This window comes from Centruroides vittatus, unplaced genomic scaffold (genome assembly GCF_030686945.1).
Source record: "Centruroides vittatus isolate TY-2023 unplaced genomic scaffold, ASM3068694v2 contig_3262, whole genome shotgun sequence".
NCBI classification, from domain to species: Eukaryota; Metazoa; Arthropoda; class Arachnida; order Scorpiones; family Buthidae; genus Centruroides; species Centruroides vittatus.
In genome coordinates, this window is record NW_027122093.1 from 163,025 (window position 1) to 185,004 (window position 21,980).

Genomic DNA, 21,980 nt, shown 5'->3' on the forward strand with positions numbered 1-21,980 from the left:
AAAACTCCACGTGGCCATCCCGTCCACGTACGACCGAGCTTCCAGTGTTCAGGAAACGGAACCACTTGGCCACTGATGGGCCATATTTTTAGGTTGCTCCACTTTTTGTTTTTAGTGTTTTTGGTCAGTGGGCACTAATAAAACAATTTTTTATACATCCACAATAGGAGCTGCCGGATAGATGGGAAAGGGACCCGACGTATTAGGGATGATCGCCCATAAAAAATTTCTTGGGCCACTCGCCCGGAATGAATATAACAACTTTCTGAACTATTTTTATAAATCTCTCTGTATAAATTCTGGACAAGAGATCGATATTTATTTATTAATTTTGTTTCATAACAGTTCCACTTTGAATGATTGAATTGTATGTATGATTATTACCAAATATTTTATGCAATAACAGAAATAACATATTTGAAAATAAGAATTTCTATTCTTGAGTGAAGTAATTTGAACTAATCAATTGTAAGTTACGCATATTAAAAAATAGGAAAAAGTCAGTTTATCACATCAAATATAATTTTGTATATTTTATGAAAATTGATTTAATCATTTAGAGTTTTCGCATTTATCTTCTGACTTTTGTATCATTTGCATTTTGTCGTAGTAAGAAATTCGTCTAGCTTTTTGTACTTCTTCATCCCATTTTTGGTCGTATTCTCTTTGGTACCAACTGTCAGCTCGAATTTCCGGTATGTAAATTCTTTTGTTCTCTGGTTTTATCATTTTCGTAATAAGGTCTCTACAACAAGTTGAAATCGTCAAATTTTCTGGAAATTTTACTCCGTCTTTAATTTTTTCTCTGTACTTTTTAGGGTCCGAAGTTTGGTAAGGATACCGTCCGCAAATCATTACGTAAAGAATGATGCCCATGCTCCATATATCGGAGAGAAATGGTTGATACGGTTTCTTTCGTAAAATTTCGATACTAGCGTATGCAAAACTTCCGCAAAATGTGCTACACCGAAAAATTTCTTTATCTTTTATAATTTCTGGTTTAGGTAATTCGTTACGAGCAAATCCAAAATCCGTTATTTTAAGTACGAAGTATCTGCATATTAAAAGATTTTCGCACTTCAAGTCTCTGTGGGCAATTCCCTAATTACGAAAGTACAAGAATTAATAACTTCTAGCAATATGAAAATGATGTCTAATGAAAAGATTACGAGTATTCTTATTTAGCCAATAGTGAATTTTCACACTACAAGGTATTGTATTACATTATTATTTCATTATACGCAATTACCTTATTATGGCAGTAGTCGATGCCGTCTACTAAATGATGAAACCAACGACAAGCTCTCTCTTCGTCTATTGTTTTACTTCTCTTAATCATCTCTAATAGATCTCCATGTTGTGCTAACTCCATGATTTATATATAGGCTGAAAATAAAATAAATAAACATCAGAAAAGTCATTTTAATTACTGTTTATTTTATTTGTTCTATATGATTACACACATTGATGTACAGTACATAAATGCAAAATTGAGAAAGACGGAGGAACCCTCTGACCATACCTCTTTCGGGAGCCCTCAACAAATAACAATAAAGTAACAAAGTAAATAATAAAAGAACAAAAGCAAACATGAATACTTTGTGTACAAAATACAACACTTTCAATTGCAGGCTAATTATGCCTGCATTAAACACTTATTTAAAGGTTAGTTTAGCTTCATTTTTAAATGATGGAAAATGCATTCGTGTTGACACTTGAAATAATATAAAAAGAATCGTATTTACTATTGTATATTGTAAAAGAATTCTTTATGAAACTAATATTAGGATAGACATTGATCCAAACTGCCCACAAAAAGTATAAATTCAAATGAGAATTGCTTTCATCAAAGTAAGTCGACGTTGTTTTGATATTAATAAATTTTTAATATATAAATTATTTAATTTAATGAAATAAAGTGTATACCATACATATAAATTTAATCGAATTTCTCATCAGATTAACTTACTGTTTGCTTGTTTCGATAGTCTTTATGAATTTGATGATGTTCGGATGACTAAGAATACGAACTACAGCCAGCTCTCGAATTATAAATCTGTCCATCTCGTTCTTCGGATTAGTTTTGTCGAATTTATGTAAAATTTTAACTGCTAAGTGACAACCAGTTTTCACACAGCGCAATTTTTTAATGAATCCGAAAGATCCTTTCCCAAGACTCCCTTCAACACGGAATCCACATTTATCCAAGACGTCCCTATGAAATTTACTCGAGATAATATTATCCATTTTTTTATCAATGTATATTTGTTTAAAAATAATTGAAAACAAATAAAAGAGAAATTGTTACGTCAATAAACGGGTAATTGTTAGTTTTGTTAACCGTGTAAATGATAATTTGTTAATTGTCGAAATAATTCATTGTATCACTGCATTTAATTCAACGTAAACGGTTTTAATGTACTGCATAAATATGCACAAAACGTATAAATAGCGAAATAAGTATAATTGAGTAAACTACTGTTTCGTTTAATGCAGTATTTACATACAATAATGTTCGACTTTCACGATCATTTACCGTTTCTTTTGTATGAAATTACATTAAAACCAACTTACAATTTACTCATTTCCCGCAAATTATTATTATTATTATTATTATCATTACTTGTCATTCAATGAAGCTTTTATTTTATACATACCTTGACTTACACTCTTTTATTTTAATAGTTTTTATAATAATAATGTATGTTGATAATAATATACAGGATATAACTAAACTAAAGGTTGGTTTTAATATAACTTTGTGAAAGAGCAAAATGCACATGATTGTGAAAGATGTATATCATGGTACGTAAAAGAAATTTTATAAAAGTCGATAACACTGTATATAAATACAATAATAATTTGCATTTTAATTTGGCCCCGAAGACTGCAATAGCACATTTCAAAATCATACAACTTCATTTTTATTAATTACGCTCTCCCCCTCCGACAAGTGACAACCGCTTACCTGATTACATAGTAAAAGTGCACGCCTTAAGCCAGAAGGATTACAATGAAAAAATCTTATACACCTCTACACCAAGTAACAATGAACGGCAGCAATTGTTTGTAGATATGCTTGCTTTTAACTTAAGTAGTCGCGAGGAAGTAAAATTGACTCAATATAACACTGAATTTATAACCAATTATCTTTGCGACAGATTCCATTACACCTGCTTCGTTTATCTTTCGGAAACATTCTTGTCAGCCCTTGAATCTGGTCGTCGCCAGTTTGGTTGTTATTGCCCGTGAGTTGTGGCATCTTTTTCTACTTCGGGATCAAAATTGACCCCACGTGATTAATTGCGTTACCTAAAAATTCAGATTCATTTATTAGTGAGTCATATTATAGATTTCTAAAGTATTGCAGTACGTCATGGCAACGAGTGATCCTTTTGTAAAAAAGAGAGCGTTACAGACATGGAGAAAACCCGGAAAACTCCATGTGGCCAGACTGTCCGAGCGAGGCGCAAACCTACGACCGAACTCCCAGTGTTCATGGTACAGAGACCGCTTGGCCACTGGTGGGCAACTGCCATTCGAACCTGCTTTTCCCCCAGACATTTTTTTATTTAATTGCTGGTGGATTTCTCTGTCGAGCCGACGTAATAAATAAATTGATTTTTGATAATTTATAAAATCCAATTATAGTATGATTCTATGTAAAAATTTTAACCTTTTATAGCAAAATTTTAGAAATAACAATCAGGTAAAAGCTGGTATGATTGTGATAAGAAAACGAATCGATTCTAGGCACAAACATCTCAATTTAAAAAAGAATCCTTACTAAACATTTGGGAGTGAATGGGTCAACCGTTTGAAAAAGCATTTTTCGGTAGCCCATCCGGCAGGGGCGGATCTAGGTTTTTCGGTGCCTAGGACTTATCGAAGTCCAATGATGCCTCATTTACAATAAAACAAATCATACTATAAATTTACATTATTAGTATTAACTATTTTTTAGCATATGATGTGCTCATTGTTAATGAAAAAGTATTAAAAATTTATGATGATAACTCAATTTTTGTGGGCCCTTGATACTTGGGGTTCAGAGCTTCGGCCCTATTAGTCTCTATGTAGATCCGCCCCTGCATTCCCGAGAGCGTTTTTGAGATTTGGGACAACATTGAAAGGTTTACATTTACACAACGTTCTACATAATAAGAATCGCGTATATATACGTGGATGGTTTATTATGGGTTACTGATAAATCAATGCACAAAATCATGATTTTTATCCGAACCAAACTTGACGCCAAGTCCGAATTCCTCCTGACCGATTCCAGTTAACCTCTATGGTACCTCAGATGTAGAATCAGAAGAAAGTAAAGTGAATGAATATAGGGTAAAACCGGGTGAGACGCCTACTGTTTTTGTCAGTGCATACAAGTCGTTCAAAGCTTCCAGAAGAAAAATGTATAATGCGTATACACTTAAGTGTTATCTTTTAATAAAAGTGAACGAAGTGAATTAAAACGGGATGAGTTAGGGATGAGTTGCCTAATGTTTAGGGTCTAAAGGTGAGATGTCTGTTTTACTTAACGTTTAATTTAACCGACGTTTTGCACTTTTTGTACTTTTCACACTCATTAAACTCTGTAATGTACATTATATTGCACGTGTTTCATGTCTCCTTTTTACTTTCTTGGCTGTTATGTATACGTAACAAGGGAAAACGTAACAAGGGAAAGTATTGGAATTGTATCAGATTTGACCTTCCGAAGTGTTTTGTTTGTTTTTTGCAGATCTTCATGTTTTGAGACCTCCTGAATCCAAAAAAGTAAAGATTTAGTAACGAAATTTGACATGGTGGCTTGTATATGAGGGATGTTGATGCTATTAAATTTTGGTGGTTAATTAAAGGTCTAAAGGAGGATGCACACATGCGGCGCGGCAGCGAAAAGCGGTGTCGCGAACGGGTCTTCGCTGTACGGCAGTACAACCACACAAGCGGCAATCCGCTTACATTTCGGCGCATGCGTTCAGTATCCAGGATGGCGAACGATATCGACACTGACGCTATCCACGTGTTTACAAATTTTGTTTTGTATGGGGCTTGCTTTATTTAGCTAGAAGATTTTGTCGAAGATTCGAACAAAGATTTTGGATTAGAGATATTTTCTTGGATCGAGAAAGAACTGGTGTACAAAATAGGCTTATTCCTCGATTAAGATCTTTGGATAAAGAATACTATTTCGAGTAAGATTCGGTTGTTTTATTCTTTGAATTAAATTATATATGATTATTTGTGTAGAATTTGTGTTAAATTTATTATCTTTTCCTCTTTATTCTGATATTTGTTATCTCGGTTAATCGCGTCGAACTTTCCGCCGATAAAACACCACGTGGTTGTATTTTCTCACGTGACTACCAGTCAAACTGTTATTGGCTGATAGAAACGCGTCTTGGCGGCGACCGCCGCCAAAGATAGAATTCAACCAACTTTTGCGGCACGAGAAAAGCGTCACAAAACCGACTTCTGCGGCGAGAAAAAGTGACGTCATTCTGCCGCTTTTCCTTGCCGCGCCGCATGTGTGCATCAGGCTTAAGGGTGGAGAGATAGTCGTGTGTATCTCCAGTAGGCCAGACTTAAAGACGATCTTACTCGTTATTAACATTTATACTTTTTTTTTTATATAAAACTCGTTCCTAACCTCAAAATTAAGTTTTTTGACGTGTTTTAGTAATTAAAAATATAAAAAGTTTTTTTATAACAAAATCTCATAACAGATGGCGCCACGCACATTTTGTTTATCTTGCTTAATAATTAGTTCTTTTATTTCAAATAGAAATACATAATAGCCGAGAAAGTTACAGAACTCGTTGCTAGATTCTTTTGTACATTCTACATCGAAGCCAATCGTCTTTACTTGTCTAAATTTTGCAATTTAATTACATGATAAACAAATGATTTTATTTTGGATACCTGCATTCTTTTTTTATCCAAGAGCTCTCTTTGCTACATTACTATCTTTAAGTCTTCTATGAAGAGTACGATATGGTTAGTTAAATTCTTTTCTTGCCTGATAGTATTTTAGACGATTACTACGTACTGTTTCAGCTGGAAGAATTAAGTCCTGTTCGACCTATTCTTTTTCTATTTGCGCCAGTTTCTCTTCTTTTGTATTCAGTAAGCATCTAAAATTAATAAATTTAAGTTCATAATAAATATTCCAGGAAAGTACGCATCTCTTCCTTATGGCTCACTTACTCTTAGATCAATAGAATAGCAAGTGCTTCGATCTAACTGTAAGTCAGAAATAAATTAATAAAGCGCTAAACTATTTAAAAATTATTGTATTGTACAGCTTATGTAAGCTAAAAATTATTCTGTTGTCTTTGATGAAATTTGTTAAAATTTATTAATTTGTACACAAACATTAAATTTTAAACATAATTCTTCATATTTCTTGGTGTTAGCTTTTGGTCACTTGATCCGTTCTATATTTATCGCCTTGGCAGGAGATTTCCCAGTGATCTTTTTCATATATAATTTGCATATTTGTGATAGTACATTACTAATCTTTATTAAACAGATCTAGACATTTTATATTACAGTAGAGCTTCGTTTATCCGAATCAATTGGGTGCGGTTGTTCGGATAACTTATTTTTTCGGATAACCAGTTTAAAATGGAATTTCGTATGTGACAAGCTACAATTTACACATAGTACGTAATATGCGTATAATTTATGGTGGCAGCCATCTAATCTTTTCTTCGGCGCTTGTGAACCTCCCTGTTAACCATTTAGCGCTACAGCTGCTTACTGAACTTAAAGCGAAATAGCTTAACTGTCTTTTAACAAAGAGACTTTTTTAGTTAACGCCACCATTGTTCGTTGTTTATATACATTTCTAGAATGTTTTGTGGTACTCTTTTGTGTCTTCCCTAATGGCTTTTGTATTGACGATATGTTGCCTAGAGGGACAATAAACCCAGCGGGGGAAGCTGGACAGAAGGATATATACCGGTGGACCAGTAAATACGAGCCACTTGTTGAAAACTATTCTTCGTGTGTAAGACTACGTTAGACGAGAAGAACGCCAAAGAAGACTTCATCATCACCACCGTTCACCATTTTGAGACAAGAGGTATCAATTCACTTTTAAATTATAGAATAAAGTTGATATGGGCTTTGAAAAGTTTCGTGGTACCTGTCCCGGACGGGATCCCTTAATGGACAGTTTCAGAAAATTATTTTCTTTGCGCGCAATGAGAACACATCCGGAGGTATGTATTTTAGTTTATTTATAAGATAATTGAAATCCCAAAAATTGTTACTAGCTACAACTTAAAATAGTTATTAAACTCGATATTCTAGACTTATTCCTAAACCTTTTTTAAATGATCGAAGTAAAAAGAAAACGAGTGAATTAAAATGAATACATTTTTTTTTACTTTAGTTAGAATGTATGAAAGTTATAAGTAAAATATCGTTAAATTATGACGAACACATAAATATGTATTTATTGAGTATATTTATCGGTGGTTTTCAGAATGCAGTCATAAAAATAATTTTAAATACAGTAGAGACTCGTTAATCGGAACCCCGGTAATCGGAATCGCCGGTAATCGGCACGATTTTCAGTCGTACTGTGTCGTGCTGAATCGAACGTTTTTGATACTAAATTTACTTCTAAAGTATAATTTTCATGTTTTTATATTCTTCAATATATTTATTTTGTTTGTACAAAATGCAAAAATAATTTTTAACAATACGATAGCCTCGATTATTATTATAAAAATTTTCGTTAGGCTTAAAATCGACGAAAATTCAACACGAAGCGACACGCAACGGAGAAAAATTTGAACATCGGACAGGTTAATGTATTTTTTCGTACATAATCGGTAATAGGAACAAATCACTAATCTGAACAACCCCAGTCCCCAATTGATTCCGATTTTCGGTTCTCTACTGTAATTTACAATTGAGTGAAGATACCGCATTGTGGAAGTAACACAATCATTAATGGCAATCGAGGCTGTTTCCTTTTGTCGATGAATTGTATTTGGGATTTCTTTAAATAAATAACCGGCGTTAATATTTTTTATTTTTATAATACAAACTGGTAAAACACAATTAACTTCTAAATCGTATCGTAGTAACTCGTTAGTGCTGTATATTTTCATTCATTTCTATGTGATTTATTATCGAAATATTTATCATAAATTGCTTAAATAAAAGGAAACGTGAATGTCTTTTTTTGATTTCTTACAGCTTGTTCCATTAGTTTTAATTACAGGAGCCGCTACGACAGGAATGGTCTCTTCGGTTATATATCATTTATTTTACAACTTAGATGCAAGGTATGTGACGTTTCACAAAACGTAAAAATCCTTTGAACATATTTTATTTTTACTTTAAATGAATTGAACGTTTGTCTTTTAATACACAAAACGTTTATTACATTAAACATGTTTTTATTTTTATTTTTATGTCTTATTTCATATTTACTTTTGACATTTTTAATTAGAAATGTATAAAATTATAAATTAAATAATACATTTATTCTAATATAAAATTACAGATTTGTAAAAGGAGGCTATCCGAGATGGGAATTGGTGGATCCCGAAAAACCACAGAAGGTACGATTTTAACATGGATTTTTATTCGTATTAAAAAGTTTGATTTATTAACTATGTGAAAAGTAGTTTATTTAGAAAAGTCCTGTTATAGAAATAATCTATTTTTTTTAAAAATAGAACAATAGGCTCTTTCCGGATTCTTCATTATTTAAATGTTGAAATTAATCTAAATGTTAACCGTTCTGCATTATTACAAAATCATTTTCCCCCCTTCAAATACCACTTTCAAAGTATAAATTAGATTAAGATGATGATTAGAAGTGTGTAAGATCAATAATTTTCCCCTTGAAGAAATAATACAAATGAAAAAAGTGTAGACACACTTAAATTAAAAATGTGTTGATTGCATTATTATTCAACAGGTATTATGAACAAAATGACTTTTTAAAACTATCTAAAAAATAAATTTTGCGTGAAATTTAAATATAAATTTTAATTAAGCACGTGTACATATATTTTCCAGCTGATTACGATCGACCAAAAATGGGAGAGAATTCCCAAATTGGATGAACGTCTTCTTCAAGAACCATTTAAAATGATTCTTTATAGTTTTAAATGGTAAATAAAAATTACTATAAAAATAACAATTTATAATTAATTTATAGAGCATAAAATATAATTTAAACATACAATATGTAAATATGTATAAGATATATTTAAAGAGATCATTTTCTGTCCACTGCATTGCAATTTAAATATATTATATATATATATATAGTACAAATGTTTCGTTCTGTGGAAACAATAATGTAAATTCTGTAATGTATATAGTTACAATACGCTAGTTTGGATCAATTTGTTTAATAATTATCAAAACTAAACGTTTTATTTTTAATTAATGATGGAGAATTCATTACGACGTTAAATTTTTAATTTAGAATTTAATTGAATTATATTTGCACTAAAGACTTCGCTTACTTGTTCAAAATTGCATAGAAATGAATGAGAAAGTGTCTTCAGAGCTATGTGATTTTACTCTGAAAAAGTTATTAAAACTATATGAAAGTATATGTTTCGCTGATATTAATATAATTTTTTTCATATTTATTATTACTATTTTTGTTGAAACTACCTTATTTTAAACTGTAAAAATTGTTTTCAGTTAATTTTCACAAATTTCTTCAAAAATTAAATAAAAAATTTCAAAATATCAAAAGCAATAATAACGTATCGAATTGAGGAAACTTTTCACGATCAACTTTATTTGATGAATGCTAACAGAAGAATTTATTATATCTTGTGAGCTCAATATTAAAAAATAATTACTTTTTCTTTTTATTTAAATTTAGCGCAAATATTTTGAAATGTATATATGCAGTATTTACAGTCAATCAACAATGTAATAATAATATAAATGCAATTCGAATGGCGAACAAATCTACTTATCTACTTTTTTCATCAACGACATCGCTTCCGGTTGTTAAACGACGTGTTTCTTGTAGTTGAGGGCTGTTTTACTCTTGCTAGAATGTAGAAGAATTCTGCTAACATTCCCTCTTCACCGGGAGATTCTGGGTGAAACAATTTAGAATTGCGAATTACAGTCGAATTACAGCGCTTGGTATGGAATTGAAACAGAAGCTATGCTGCTTTGCGGTTGGCTTTCTCTGACTTTATGTTCGTTCCTGTTCTTTATTGTTCGGGACTTTTATACTTGGTCTACTTTTACTACTGTTTTATATTTGGCAATTTTTATGTGAATAAAATGTTGTTGTTGTTCTTGTGTGAGGTAGCGTAACGTAAGACGAGAGCCATCTGCCAAGCAGTGTATCTGCAGGGAAAGATTTCCTATTGTAAGGTGACTCTTGTGTTTAGATGTTAGACGCAGACAGTAAATTCGGTAAACGTCACGTGCCTGCAGTTGGTCAGGCAAAAACACGAAAACCAACTGTTACAATAGAGCATCGATTATCCGACCCCAGATCAACCGTCACATCGGTTAACCGACCGCGTTCTAGCCCAAGGTCCTAGAATATTCTAAGACCTTGGTTCTAGTCGTCAAATTCAATTGTCCGCTAGTGATGTGGCGCTACAATATTTGGCTATGTCTTGGCTACTTTAATAGTATTTTTGTTTCTATCAGTATGCTCTACAGCCCTGTTTTAAGGTCCCAGCCCCCTCACATACCTCCAGAATTGTACCGTTAAGCTTAACATCGATGAAAATTCAACGCGAGGTAGGTTAATAGCTGTATACTAATATACTAATTACATGGGATATACTAATATACTATACTAATAATGTATTTTTCATACTTTTCGGTTATCCTACCAACCCGTTCCCAATTGAGTCGGATAATCGATACTCTACTGTAGTATTTAGTGGTTTTATATCCAATTAATTATTTGTGAGTAAAGTAATATGACGTTCCTGTATTGCCTTACGTGATGAAGGAATAGGTTGACGAAATTCGAGTATTATATTTTCTTATATGAAATTGAATCGACGATGTTAAAAGAGAAAAATAAATGAATTTCGCTTCGTTATCTGCTGTTGAATGTGTATAAGTTGTGTATCGCAACAAATTAATAACTGCATAATAACAATACAGTATAAAATTAACGTTTTTGTTATGGGCTAGTAAATTAACGAGAGGTCAAAATGTTTGTATTAAAAAAAAAAAAAAAAAAATGCGATTTTGTAATAGAATATAAAAAAAGTTTCTGTCTTTGATATTCTTTTATAAGTGGCTCATTGTGTAACCTTCGTTTGATGTCTTCATACCGAACTTGGCATTCTCTCAATTGTAATAGCATGCAACGTGATAACGATGACTCATAATAATTTCAAAAAAGCCAAATTTAAGCTAATTTAATTTAAAATTGCTCAATAACTAAGCGACTATAAATAATGCTAGTGTTCTTTGCTTTTACTTTCTGTTTGAATGTAGGCCTATTTCCACAAGCAAAGGGAAAACCTTTTCCACTTATTTATTTTTTATTAAGAGGGCGAAAAAGGGTAAAGGAGAAAAGGGCTTTATTCTTATCCTCATAAAGTAAAAATTAAGTTATTCCGAAATAACATCAATTTTATTTCATGACAAAACAAAAATAATCACTTAATAATAGTAATACAATTTTTCTGCACGATTAATTATAGGTCATAATAACAATACAGTATATGGTGTAACATGTATATAAATTTTGTCTTTATGAAATCATTTTAGCATATTGTAAGAAGGAAAAGGTACGTAAAATTAGAATATCATAACATCTTTGTGTTTTAAATATTTATTCTTATAGGAAATATATATATATATATATAAATTATAATGCCAATCTAAAGCATAATACAATACATATCATGAACATTGGCAGAATTTTCCAGGGAAGGACGGAGAAAGCTTGGAGACAAATAAATACATCAAGAAATTTTTATTACTTTATCTAATTTTTGAGCGGGTTTTCACAAATAGATCATGGAATACAACATGGCATCACAGTCATCTATGATTATAATTTGTGGAAGGTTTTACTCGATCCTAAAGGAGGACAAATTGCTCCGTTTACTTCGTCTAAAGACGTTCGTGTTACAGATACTTATTGACATCCCCATTCTGTAACCGAAATTAGGTAAAAGCGCATTTAGACGGGCGAGAAGACAATCCCTCTGCATTATAAGTTATGGTCTGGTCCGTCTCAACACAGAAAAGCCGATACCCAGCTGTCAAAATCTCCACTGTCATCTGTGCCTATTTCTCTTACTATGTCTATTTGACTTTAATTTCTGTAGTATAAAACGTTTCGCTTTAAATTTCTCTTGCGTGTTGCAATAGCGGTTAGATTAGAACTTACAGCAAAAGATAGTGAAAATATCAGACATAACGTTTTTTCGTTATAAGTAACATCTGCGAAGAATTAGCTGTGATGAATCGCCTATTATTGGATGATGATGCTGTAAATTAGGCCTATGTAATTCTTCGTTTGCACTCAAATTAAAGCCGCATCTGCCATGGTAGAAGAAATGAGCAGAAATCAATTGTGCCTCTCAAAAAGGATTTAATAGCTTCATGACTTATGAAAAAGCGAATTTTTCCTCTGTCCACCCTCCCCAATGCTCGTCGGTTGTTCCAACTGTGAGTTTACCTTCCAGACTCACCAAGCTGACATGTATGGCCTATATCAATAAATTTAATGTCTTGTTAACAAGTAATTTTAGATATTTATTAAAAAGAAAAAAAAAACTGAAAATAAAATATTCATTTTAATAACTGTGTGATTGACTTAAATGCTTATAATTGTATTTATTTCAGAAAATATAGGAATTTATATTTAATTTATTGCTCTGTTTCACAGAGCCGAAACAAATGTTAATAACTTTATAAATTGTGCCTACATTTTATAACGTTACTAGAAAAATATTTATTACAATGATAAAACAGAAATTCCGTTGTGCGCTTTTTAATATTCCACGCATCCTCATTATCATCATCATCTTTGCAAGAACTTATTTAATAATAGATAAGCATAAACATTTAAGAGACATTGTAAGTACTAAAAGTGATAACTCGAGCAAATGTATAATTCTATTTCTTAAGTTTGGTAGTGTGAATACGACATGGAAAACAATACATTGGATTTTCTGGAAAGCAATTCAACATCTAATGCTACATCCAGTTATTACATCAACAAAGATCTTAAAATGACTAAGAATATGATGGCGATAGGTTCCCTGATAATTATAATGATTGCTATGGGTGCAGACATCACTCGGAATCAGGTATTAACATTTATTTCTCTTTATCTCTTGTTTAATTAACGGTAAATATTACATTTTTTATGTTAATAGATTTATAAAGGAATCCGAAAACCCGTTGGTCCAGCTATTGGTCTCTTTTGCCAATTTGTTATAATGCCATTGATTGGATTTATCTATAACGTTATATTTCAATTCGAACCGAGTCTAGCGGCTGGTTTGCTTATTATATCATGTTGCCCCGGAGGTGCAGTTTCTAATGTATTTACATATTATTTGGATGGTGATGTTTCTCTGAGGTATGTAGGAATAGTTTTACTAAATTTAGCTACAAAGAATATTTTCCATAAAGTTTATATTTACCATTTCATAGTGTGACTATGACTACAGTATCTATCGTAGCATCCCTAGGCTTGATGCCTTTGAACCTTTGGATATATGCAAGTAATACAGAAGCTAAGAACATAAAAATACCTTATGGCAATATTGCATTATCACTATTAATGATTGTTCCTCCCTTGATTTTGGGTATGATAATAAAATGGAAAGCTCCTAAAGTATCTTCTTATATAACTAAGGTATAAAACATGATTTCCTAAATGGTTAAGGTGTTAATTTTAATCATTTATATTATATTATAAAACTACCTTTTTGTTTTTGTTAATAGTGGGGAAGCGCAACAAGTATGATAATGATTATAATTTTCGTGACAATAGAGATAATCTCCTCTCAACACATGTTTACTATAGTATCGTGGAAAGTTATTATAACGTCTTTATTATCTCCCATAACTGGAATTATAACTGGATATGTCATAGCTTTCGTCACTAGAAACTCCAAAGCAGCTTGCACGGCAATAGCTATTGAGAGCGGGATTCAGAATTTTGCTGTTGCATTCGGCATTATTGTTTTATCCTTCGATATTTCCGTATGTATGTCTTTGATTTATATTGTGGATTAAAAGATTCTAATTTTTTTGTTATTAAAAGATACTTTACACTTAGAAACAAACATCAATTATGCTGTTTCCATTCTTTTATGGGATATTTCAAGGTGTATTCTGTGGTCTTCTCTCCTTAATTTTCTGTTTTATAAAGAGTAATTTCAACAAAATTCGAATGCAAGATAATGACGTCGACGATTCACAAAATACAGGTAATTATTATTACTTGAATTATTATTTATTTTCGTGTGTTTTAAACTATTTTTTGTGTTGCTTTTAAATATTTCTTGTAATTTTGGATATCATTACTAACTAAAATTCAAATTATCTCCACACGTCACATAATCGGAATATAATTAGAAACTATTATAGCATTCAATGTTATTCTTTATCCTTGTGTCTTGTATCAGTGTTATTCGTATCCTTGTAGCAGTACGAAGAATTTCCGTTCTCTTATAAAACTTTTTACCCGATAGTTAAGTTTTTCATTATTAAAATATATTAAAATCATTTTTCAATATGAGAAAGGAGTCCAGCAGTGACCGAGTTGATAAATCCACTCACGCTGGTAGTTGGTTACCGGTTTGCGCCTAAAGAACGGGCTGACCGCATAAAGTTTTCTAGACTTTCTTTACGGGTCTAACATAGGAACTGGCTTCTCATAAAAACTTTTCTCGGGAGTCTTTCACACTGGTCAGATTGCCCAAGGATGGGCTAATGATTAAGAAACGAAACTTGGCTTGGTAGCTTGCATTTAAGGGGCATCGATGTTATTAAATTTTTGTTTACAGATCCAGCGGATGGAGAAAGAGAGGGGAGTAATGTCTCATCTCTCGAAAGAGGTTGGACTTAATGAACATTTTACTCATTATTAGTATTTATATTTTTTTAAAACTTATCTCTATCCTCAAAATTAAGCCTTTTGCGATTTTACTACAATTAATAATATCAAATTTTTAAAATAAAATCTAACAATAGATAGCGCCATACAAACTTTTATTAATTAGTATTAATAATTTAAAAGTTATCTTTTAAATAAAATTTCATAACAACCGAGGAAGTTACACAACTCGTTTCTTGATTTTCTAATTTGTATGACTGGATGATTAATTTCAATACATCGTAGCTTTGTATACGCATGACGCTGTGAAGGTTGTCTATAGCTACACGGCATCGTGGGATATTTTCTGAAACAAATTATATTGAATCAACCCTATAATATATATATATAGTGTGTTTGTATATATTTAAGAAATGAATTAAGTGCGATCTGTGGTGATCAAACTTGTTGTCAATTATATTGCTGACTGTTATGCAATAAGTTTCAAATTATCTGTTTTATAATGTAGTGAAGTCAATAGTCAAAAATGAACATTGAGTAATAAGGCTGAAATCATAAGTTACAATGCAAATTGCAGGTTTTCGTAAGATTTGCATAAGATTTCTCAAGCTATCCACACATTTACTAAAACGTTTTCATCTTTAGATGACCTCTTGAGTGTTATCGAAAGATTAATTTTGAGCCAGAAGTCACAGGTGACGTCACTCCTGAGTCGAGTGGATTCTGTTTTTCCTTTCGCACATTGACTTTATGCTCTTGTGGAATTTCTCGAACCCATAAATTGGGGTTTGAAATTCCACTTCTTACATGAAATTCCTTTCCAACTGCCATCGGTTACTTTTCCCACAAGACTTGCGACGCCCTATCTCGCACAAAATCCCCCAAGAAAAACCAAAATGACAGTCTTTAACGGATTTATCAGCCGCTCACATTTATAAATTTCAATAAAACTATCAATATAATATACCAGTAAATTTATATTGAATTTTCGTGTGATCTGGAAAATTTGTGGTTACATAAAAATTATTTTAGATATCTTCTATAAACTTCGTTGCGTAATAAAAATTTCAAAATTAATATTCATAAAGTTGTTTTTCATTGAATCTTTAACAGCTGAAAGATCAGTTTTATTCTCGTCTGAGGATTGGACACTACCGAAAGTCAACACGAGTTAATAAACGAATCATTCTACGGTAAGTTTTCCGACATATTACTTTTAAGATAATTTATTTTATTAATATTTATGTAATCTGAGGGCTTTAATTACTTTACAGGAAGTTCCAGACTAAGAACATTCCGAGTCCTAGACAAAGCTTGGAATGCGGACTTTCAAAAAATAATTAATACTTTTGTTACATTTATTGTGAACAATTATAGTTTAATTTAATGTCACTGTGTTCGATTCGTTTATTGTAAACTTTAAATTTGTTTATATGTGAATTTGCAAACGGATTTAAAGAATCCTATGAGATCTGCGCCATAGGTAATTGTCTACTTTGCATAGAAATAAGCCTGGTCTCATAGAGATGGATGCCAGTCTATCGCGCTGGGGAACTCCAGATCGAAAAAACTCCCGAATTTTTTTGGGGGTGGGCCGTTCAGATATCGGGCTTTATTCCTCACTAGTCATCTGTCCCACCGTGGATTAGGTTTGACCGAACTCATAATGGGCCTGATGAAAAGGCCCTCTTAAGTGCTCATAGGAATGAAAAATTAAAATAACTTCCAAAAATTTTTACAATGAATAATAATTTAATTTCCTTTCTTCATAGTTCCACTTCGGAATTCTGAATTCCCTTATAGAATATCAAATAATGTTTGTTTGAAGTAAATTACATTGAACGAGAAAAAGAAAATGTACAATAACTAAGTTGTTTATGTGCTTTTTCCCCATATATCCTTGTATAATTTCTTTTATACAATAAAAATTTTGACTACCTTTTACTTTTCATTTATATATATTTCCGTTATATTTTTATTACAGTTTGAAGTGAATGAACATAATATTTTCTTATGACATTATAAATCTTTGAAATTTAATAACGGAATAAAACATTGACATAATTCCATGCGAGTTCGAAGAAACCAGTAAAGAATATTTTTCATTAAAATAGATGTTTGGGAAACGTGTAGAGGAAAATTTTGTAAAAAAAAAAAAATGTATCTTCTGTTTGTCGTGTTTATTGTTTGGCTATACAGTGTTTTTTTTTTTTCAGTTGAAGTTTATAAAGGTAGCTGTATTATTCGTTCAGTGAATGGTTGTCTCTTCAATCCGAAAAATAAATCCTTCTGTAGACTACCTCAAAGCTATTCAGATTAAAAACTCCTTTATTGTTTTTTTTTCACAAATGCATTTCAGGCTAGTTTAACTCTCTAGTCCCTCTTCAGTGCTACAGAAAGTAAAATTACAAACGTTGAATTGACAAAAAATAACATGGGTAGATAATGTTAAGTAACACAAGGAAAACACATTTCACAATACCATTAAAAACTTCACAAAATTTTACCGACCAGTATGTGTCGTAAAAATCCTTAAACGGTTATTGATACAATACGATTTTTTCATATTCAACAGTGCATAGCTTTTACAATACAATTTACTGACTTAATTTCACGCCCTATATTTTGTTGCACCATTGTTGGTCAATTTACATGCCATTTGAGATATTTTTAAAATTATTATCATTATGTTTTACAATTTCAATATGTTGTTTGAATTTACGTTTATAAATATTTTTCTGTAAGTGAAAGATTTTAATATTTTTATCAATTTGACAGTTTCTATTTTCGATATGGTTAAACCATGGAGAATTATTATATTTTAATCTTATTGCTGCCTCTTTAATCTGTAATTCTAAAGTTCGACCTGTTTCACCAATATAATCTCTTGGATTTGACAATTACAAGTAATTTTATAAACTACATCAGTTTTTTCAATTTATCAATATTAGTCTTATATGTTTCTAATCTATTAATATGGACTTTATGTGAAATTTTATTGGTCAAATACGGGGGCCAAAATTACATTATCCACTTTCAGAATTTTACTACAATTTTCATAAATATTAGCGATATATGGGAAGGCTTTGTAGGCTTTGTCTTTTTTATTTTTTATATTAAATCTATTTTTATAATATTGTGTCTGCCAAAAATGTAAAAATTATTGTATTGTCCTGTTTATATTTAATAGTTTATCTTTGTTTCTGTTTACTAAATTCAATTTTATAGTAAAATACTCGGAAACTCTAAATTATAAAAGCCAAACACAAATTACATAGCTTTAATTTTTACAATATGAACTTAAATTGGATAAAAGCATTATTAAATAATTATTATTTATTCGTGTATATCGACTTCTTTCAAAGAAATAACCATGTATTGTACAGTTTATGTAAGCTAAAAGTTATTCTGTTGTCTTTGATGAAATTTGTTAAAATTTATTAATTTGTACACAAACATTAAATTTTAAACATAATTCTTCATATTTCTTGGTGTTAGCTTTTGGTCACTTGATCCGTTCTATGTTTATCGCCTTGGCAGAAGATTTCCCAGTGATCTTTTTCATATATAATTTGCATATTTGTGATAGTACATTACTAATCTTTATTAAACAGATCTAGACATTTTATATTACAGTAGAGCTTCGTTTATCCGAATCAATTGGGGACTGTGGTTGTTCGGATAACTTATTTTTCCGGATAACCGATTATGTACGAGAAAAATATTAAACTTATCCGATATTGAAATTTTTGTCCGCTGCGTGTCGCTTCGTGTTGAATTTTTGTCGATTTTAAGCCTAACGAAAATTTTTGTAATAAGAATCTAGGCTATTGTATGGTTAAAAATTATTTCTTTATTTTGTACAAACAAAATAAATATATTGAAAAATAGAAAAACAAACAAATTACACTTTAGAAGTTAATCTAGTATCAAAAACGTTCGATTCAGCACGACACAGTCCGACTGGAAAGCTTTCGGTTAACCGGCTTTCGGATAAACGACGCTCTACTGTATTTAAATTTGAATAGATTAATTTAAAAATTATATAAAATTTTTAGTGTTTAGCGGGAAAGTTTCAATGGCACGAGACATTGACAGTCCTCCCATGACATATAGTTGGCGAGGTATTTTGCACAGTAATTTTTTTTAATACCTAATTTGCATAATTATAATGTGTAAATTATTGCACAGGAACATTTTCGGTCTATCCCATATACATCTTCGCGTCTGATTTTGTAGAGTCTGGTTTGGTGTTCCCCGTTTTTTTATCGAATTTAACTGTGATAAATTGTTATTACTTGGATCAATTCGCTTTGCGTGGTTTTTAACCGATAAAAGGTAGAAATTTTACTGTGAATTTAGAACTTGTTTCAGAATATTCTACTTTACAGAAAGAAAAGTTGAAAAATAATTTATTTTTTGACAATTAGCGAGAACTGACCTTTGGATATAATACTTGGATATAAATGAAAGTATGTATTATTGGACTACTAATTTATTTGTGCTTATAATTACCTAGTCCTAATTTCGAAACATTTATGTTTTTTAGTGTTTATCAGTGTGTTATTTAGACATGTCGATTTAGTGCTATTACATAGCAGTATGTCAAAGACCGATTGGAAAATTTTAGAAGAACCTATACTATGATTAGTGTTTATGTGTATTGTTGTACTGTAACTTGCTTCATTTTATTATTTTAGAGAAAGTAGGAGATTGCTGACATAGACTGTTAGCTTTTTCAGAGTGCAGCGGACCCTCTCAGTGAAGTGTGTTTTAGGGAAGTTATGCTTTTTTTTTTTTTTTTCCTGATGCATGCCAATGATAATTATTGTTTTTGAAATTAAATATCTGTCAATGAAGATAACATATGTAATAAATCTGAAGAAGAATATAAAAAATATTTCTACGTTTTTTGATTGATTTGTTGTTTCTTAAAATTTTATTTATTTAAATTTATTATACGTGAATTAAGTTTATTTACCAAATTCTAATATTTCAAACCGCTTTAATATTTGGGTGTAAATTTTAACAATGAATTTTAAAATTAAATAAAAGAAAATTTCTTTTATTTACAATGATTAAGTCACTTCTACAGAAAGAAGAACAGGAGACGACCTTCACCTACTTTTCAGTCTGGAGGAACGGCCGACAGGCGTTGTAGTTGTAAACATAACAACCGTTATGTCATCTACAGTTGTAAATAAAATTCGTTAACTGTCAATTACAATTTCTTGAATTTGACTTGCAGGTTGGAAAAAATCGTCATGACTTAAAAGCCCGAAACTTTAAAAAATTATATAAAATTGAAAATAAATTCAAAACTTTTGAAAAAAATCGTAACGGATGGAAAATCATAAAAGAATTTAATATAAATTTGAAACAAAAGATTTCAGCCAAAAAATACCATGAAAAAAATTCACATAAAAAGGAATTATGTGACAATAAAGAAAGACTTTTTTTCTTTACTAGATGTAACTGCTTAAAAAATTTTGGGGATACTATAGATTACCACCTATGGAATTCCGGGTCTTTGGGTATATATCTGAACTCAGGAGACCGAGACGAGTTCAAGAATACCCTACTTTTGGACTGGAGACGTAAAATAAAAAAGTTATCAACTTATCAAACTTTTTTTCAGCGATCGCGCGATGATAGGGAGTCGCGTCGCTTTCTTCTCGCAAGTCGGCCTCGCTATCGCGATCGGGAGTCGCGTCGCTTGCCGTTAAAATTGCCTTTAGTAGACGTTGTCCCTCTTATTTTACTTTGTTCAAGAACTATCGTGAATCAATAACTAGTGACGTTTAGCACATGGCGGCCTGCCGGCCTGCCGGCGGCTCCCCTCCGAGAGGTCAGTTGGGAGCACGAACAGTGAGAACGGCCGCCATGTTCGCTGCCATAAGTAACATTAACCGAAATGGCGATCACCCGATGATCGGAAGTCGCGTCGCTCTCTTTGCTCTCGTATCGCGTGTTTAACCAACGCCACCTATAACACAAGGCCTGTCGACAGCAAGCTGGAAGGGGTGTTGTGCAATCACGAGTAGGCCATTTTGTACGTTGTGTTACATGTGGAAGACGACAGGTTTGTCTGTGTTACGAGTTTATCTTCAGTGTTGATTTGCTGTGTTTCAGTATCCACAATGCCATATAAGTGTTGTGCTCCTGGATGTAGAACAAATTATAAGGGTGGGCCTAAATTAAGTGTTTTTTCATTTCCAAAAAACCCAGAGTTACAGAGCCAGTGGATAAGAGCTATTTGCAGGGAAAACTTTGTTCCAACAAAGTACTCAAAGGTAAGCGTACTGTGTCAGCTTTTTAGTAATTGTAATTCAAAATAGTGCTGTTTACATGTATTGGTCGTTTCATGTAGATATTACTTCATTGCAGGTTTGTGAATTACATTTTCATGTTCATGAAATTGAGCGGACGGCTTGTGATTACGACAGTGACTGGTGAAAAACTTACAGTAACCCTTAATCATCCAAGACTTGTAGAATATTGGTTTTTTTTCTTTTCCACATAGTAAATCTGTTGCGTCCAAGACATTAACCTCTTAACAGTGAAGGACGAGAATAGTCGTCCAAGACGATCGAGTGGCAGTGGTGAAGGACGACTATAGTCGTTAAAAAATTCTTATAAAATACCTGGACCATTTCGTGAAGTCGTAGAATTTTCACAGTAGTTGGGTTCTCCAACTTTGTTTTGGAATATCCTTTAGTTCTCGAGAAATTACAATAAAAGAGAGAAAATTAAAATAAATATGAAATTTTAGACGGCCATCTATCGACATAAATCGAATTTAAATTTCCCGCCGTCATCTGATTGGTTAAAAAAATTAATATTCCTAATTGGCTCGCGTCAGAAAAAAGTAGGTGTGACTTCTGTAAATGACGCTATCGGGAGAGCACCGATGCAA

The 21,980-nt window shown here is 31.7% G+C and overlaps 2 protein-coding genes across 2 annotated transcripts; one reads left to right on the plus strand and one right to left on the minus strand.

Annotated features, from left to right (window-relative positions):
- Nucleotides 1–409: 409 nt before the first annotated feature.
- On the minus strand, nt 410–1,370 carry LOC136973680 (testis-specific serine/threonine-protein kinase 2-like). Its single transcript, XM_067268420.1, has 2 exons — nt 1,250–1,370; nt 410–1,101 (listed from the first exon to the last, which is right to left on the minus strand). The coding sequence occupies exons 1-2, from the start codon at nt 1,337–1,339 to the stop codon at nt 553–555; spliced, it is 639 nt and encodes a 212-aa protein (XP_067124521.1). The 5' UTR covers nt 1,340–1,370; the 3' UTR covers nt 410–552.
- Nucleotides 1,371–13,071: 11,701 nt separating this feature from the next.
- Nucleotides 13,072–16,456, plus strand: LOC136973681 (sodium-dependent organic anion transporter-like). The gene is made up of 7 exons (XM_067268422.1): nt 13,072–13,304; nt 13,374–13,579; nt 13,654–13,858; nt 13,948–14,208; nt 14,285–14,435; nt 16,178–16,257; nt 16,339–16,456. The coding sequence occupies exons 1-6, from the start codon at nt 13,143–13,145 to the stop codon at nt 16,237–16,239; spliced, it is 1,047 nt and encodes a 348-aa protein (XP_067124523.1). The 5' UTR covers nt 13,072–13,142; the 3' UTR covers nt 16,240–16,257; nt 16,339–16,456.
- The last annotated feature ends 5,524 nt before the right edge of the window (nt 16,457–21,980 follow it).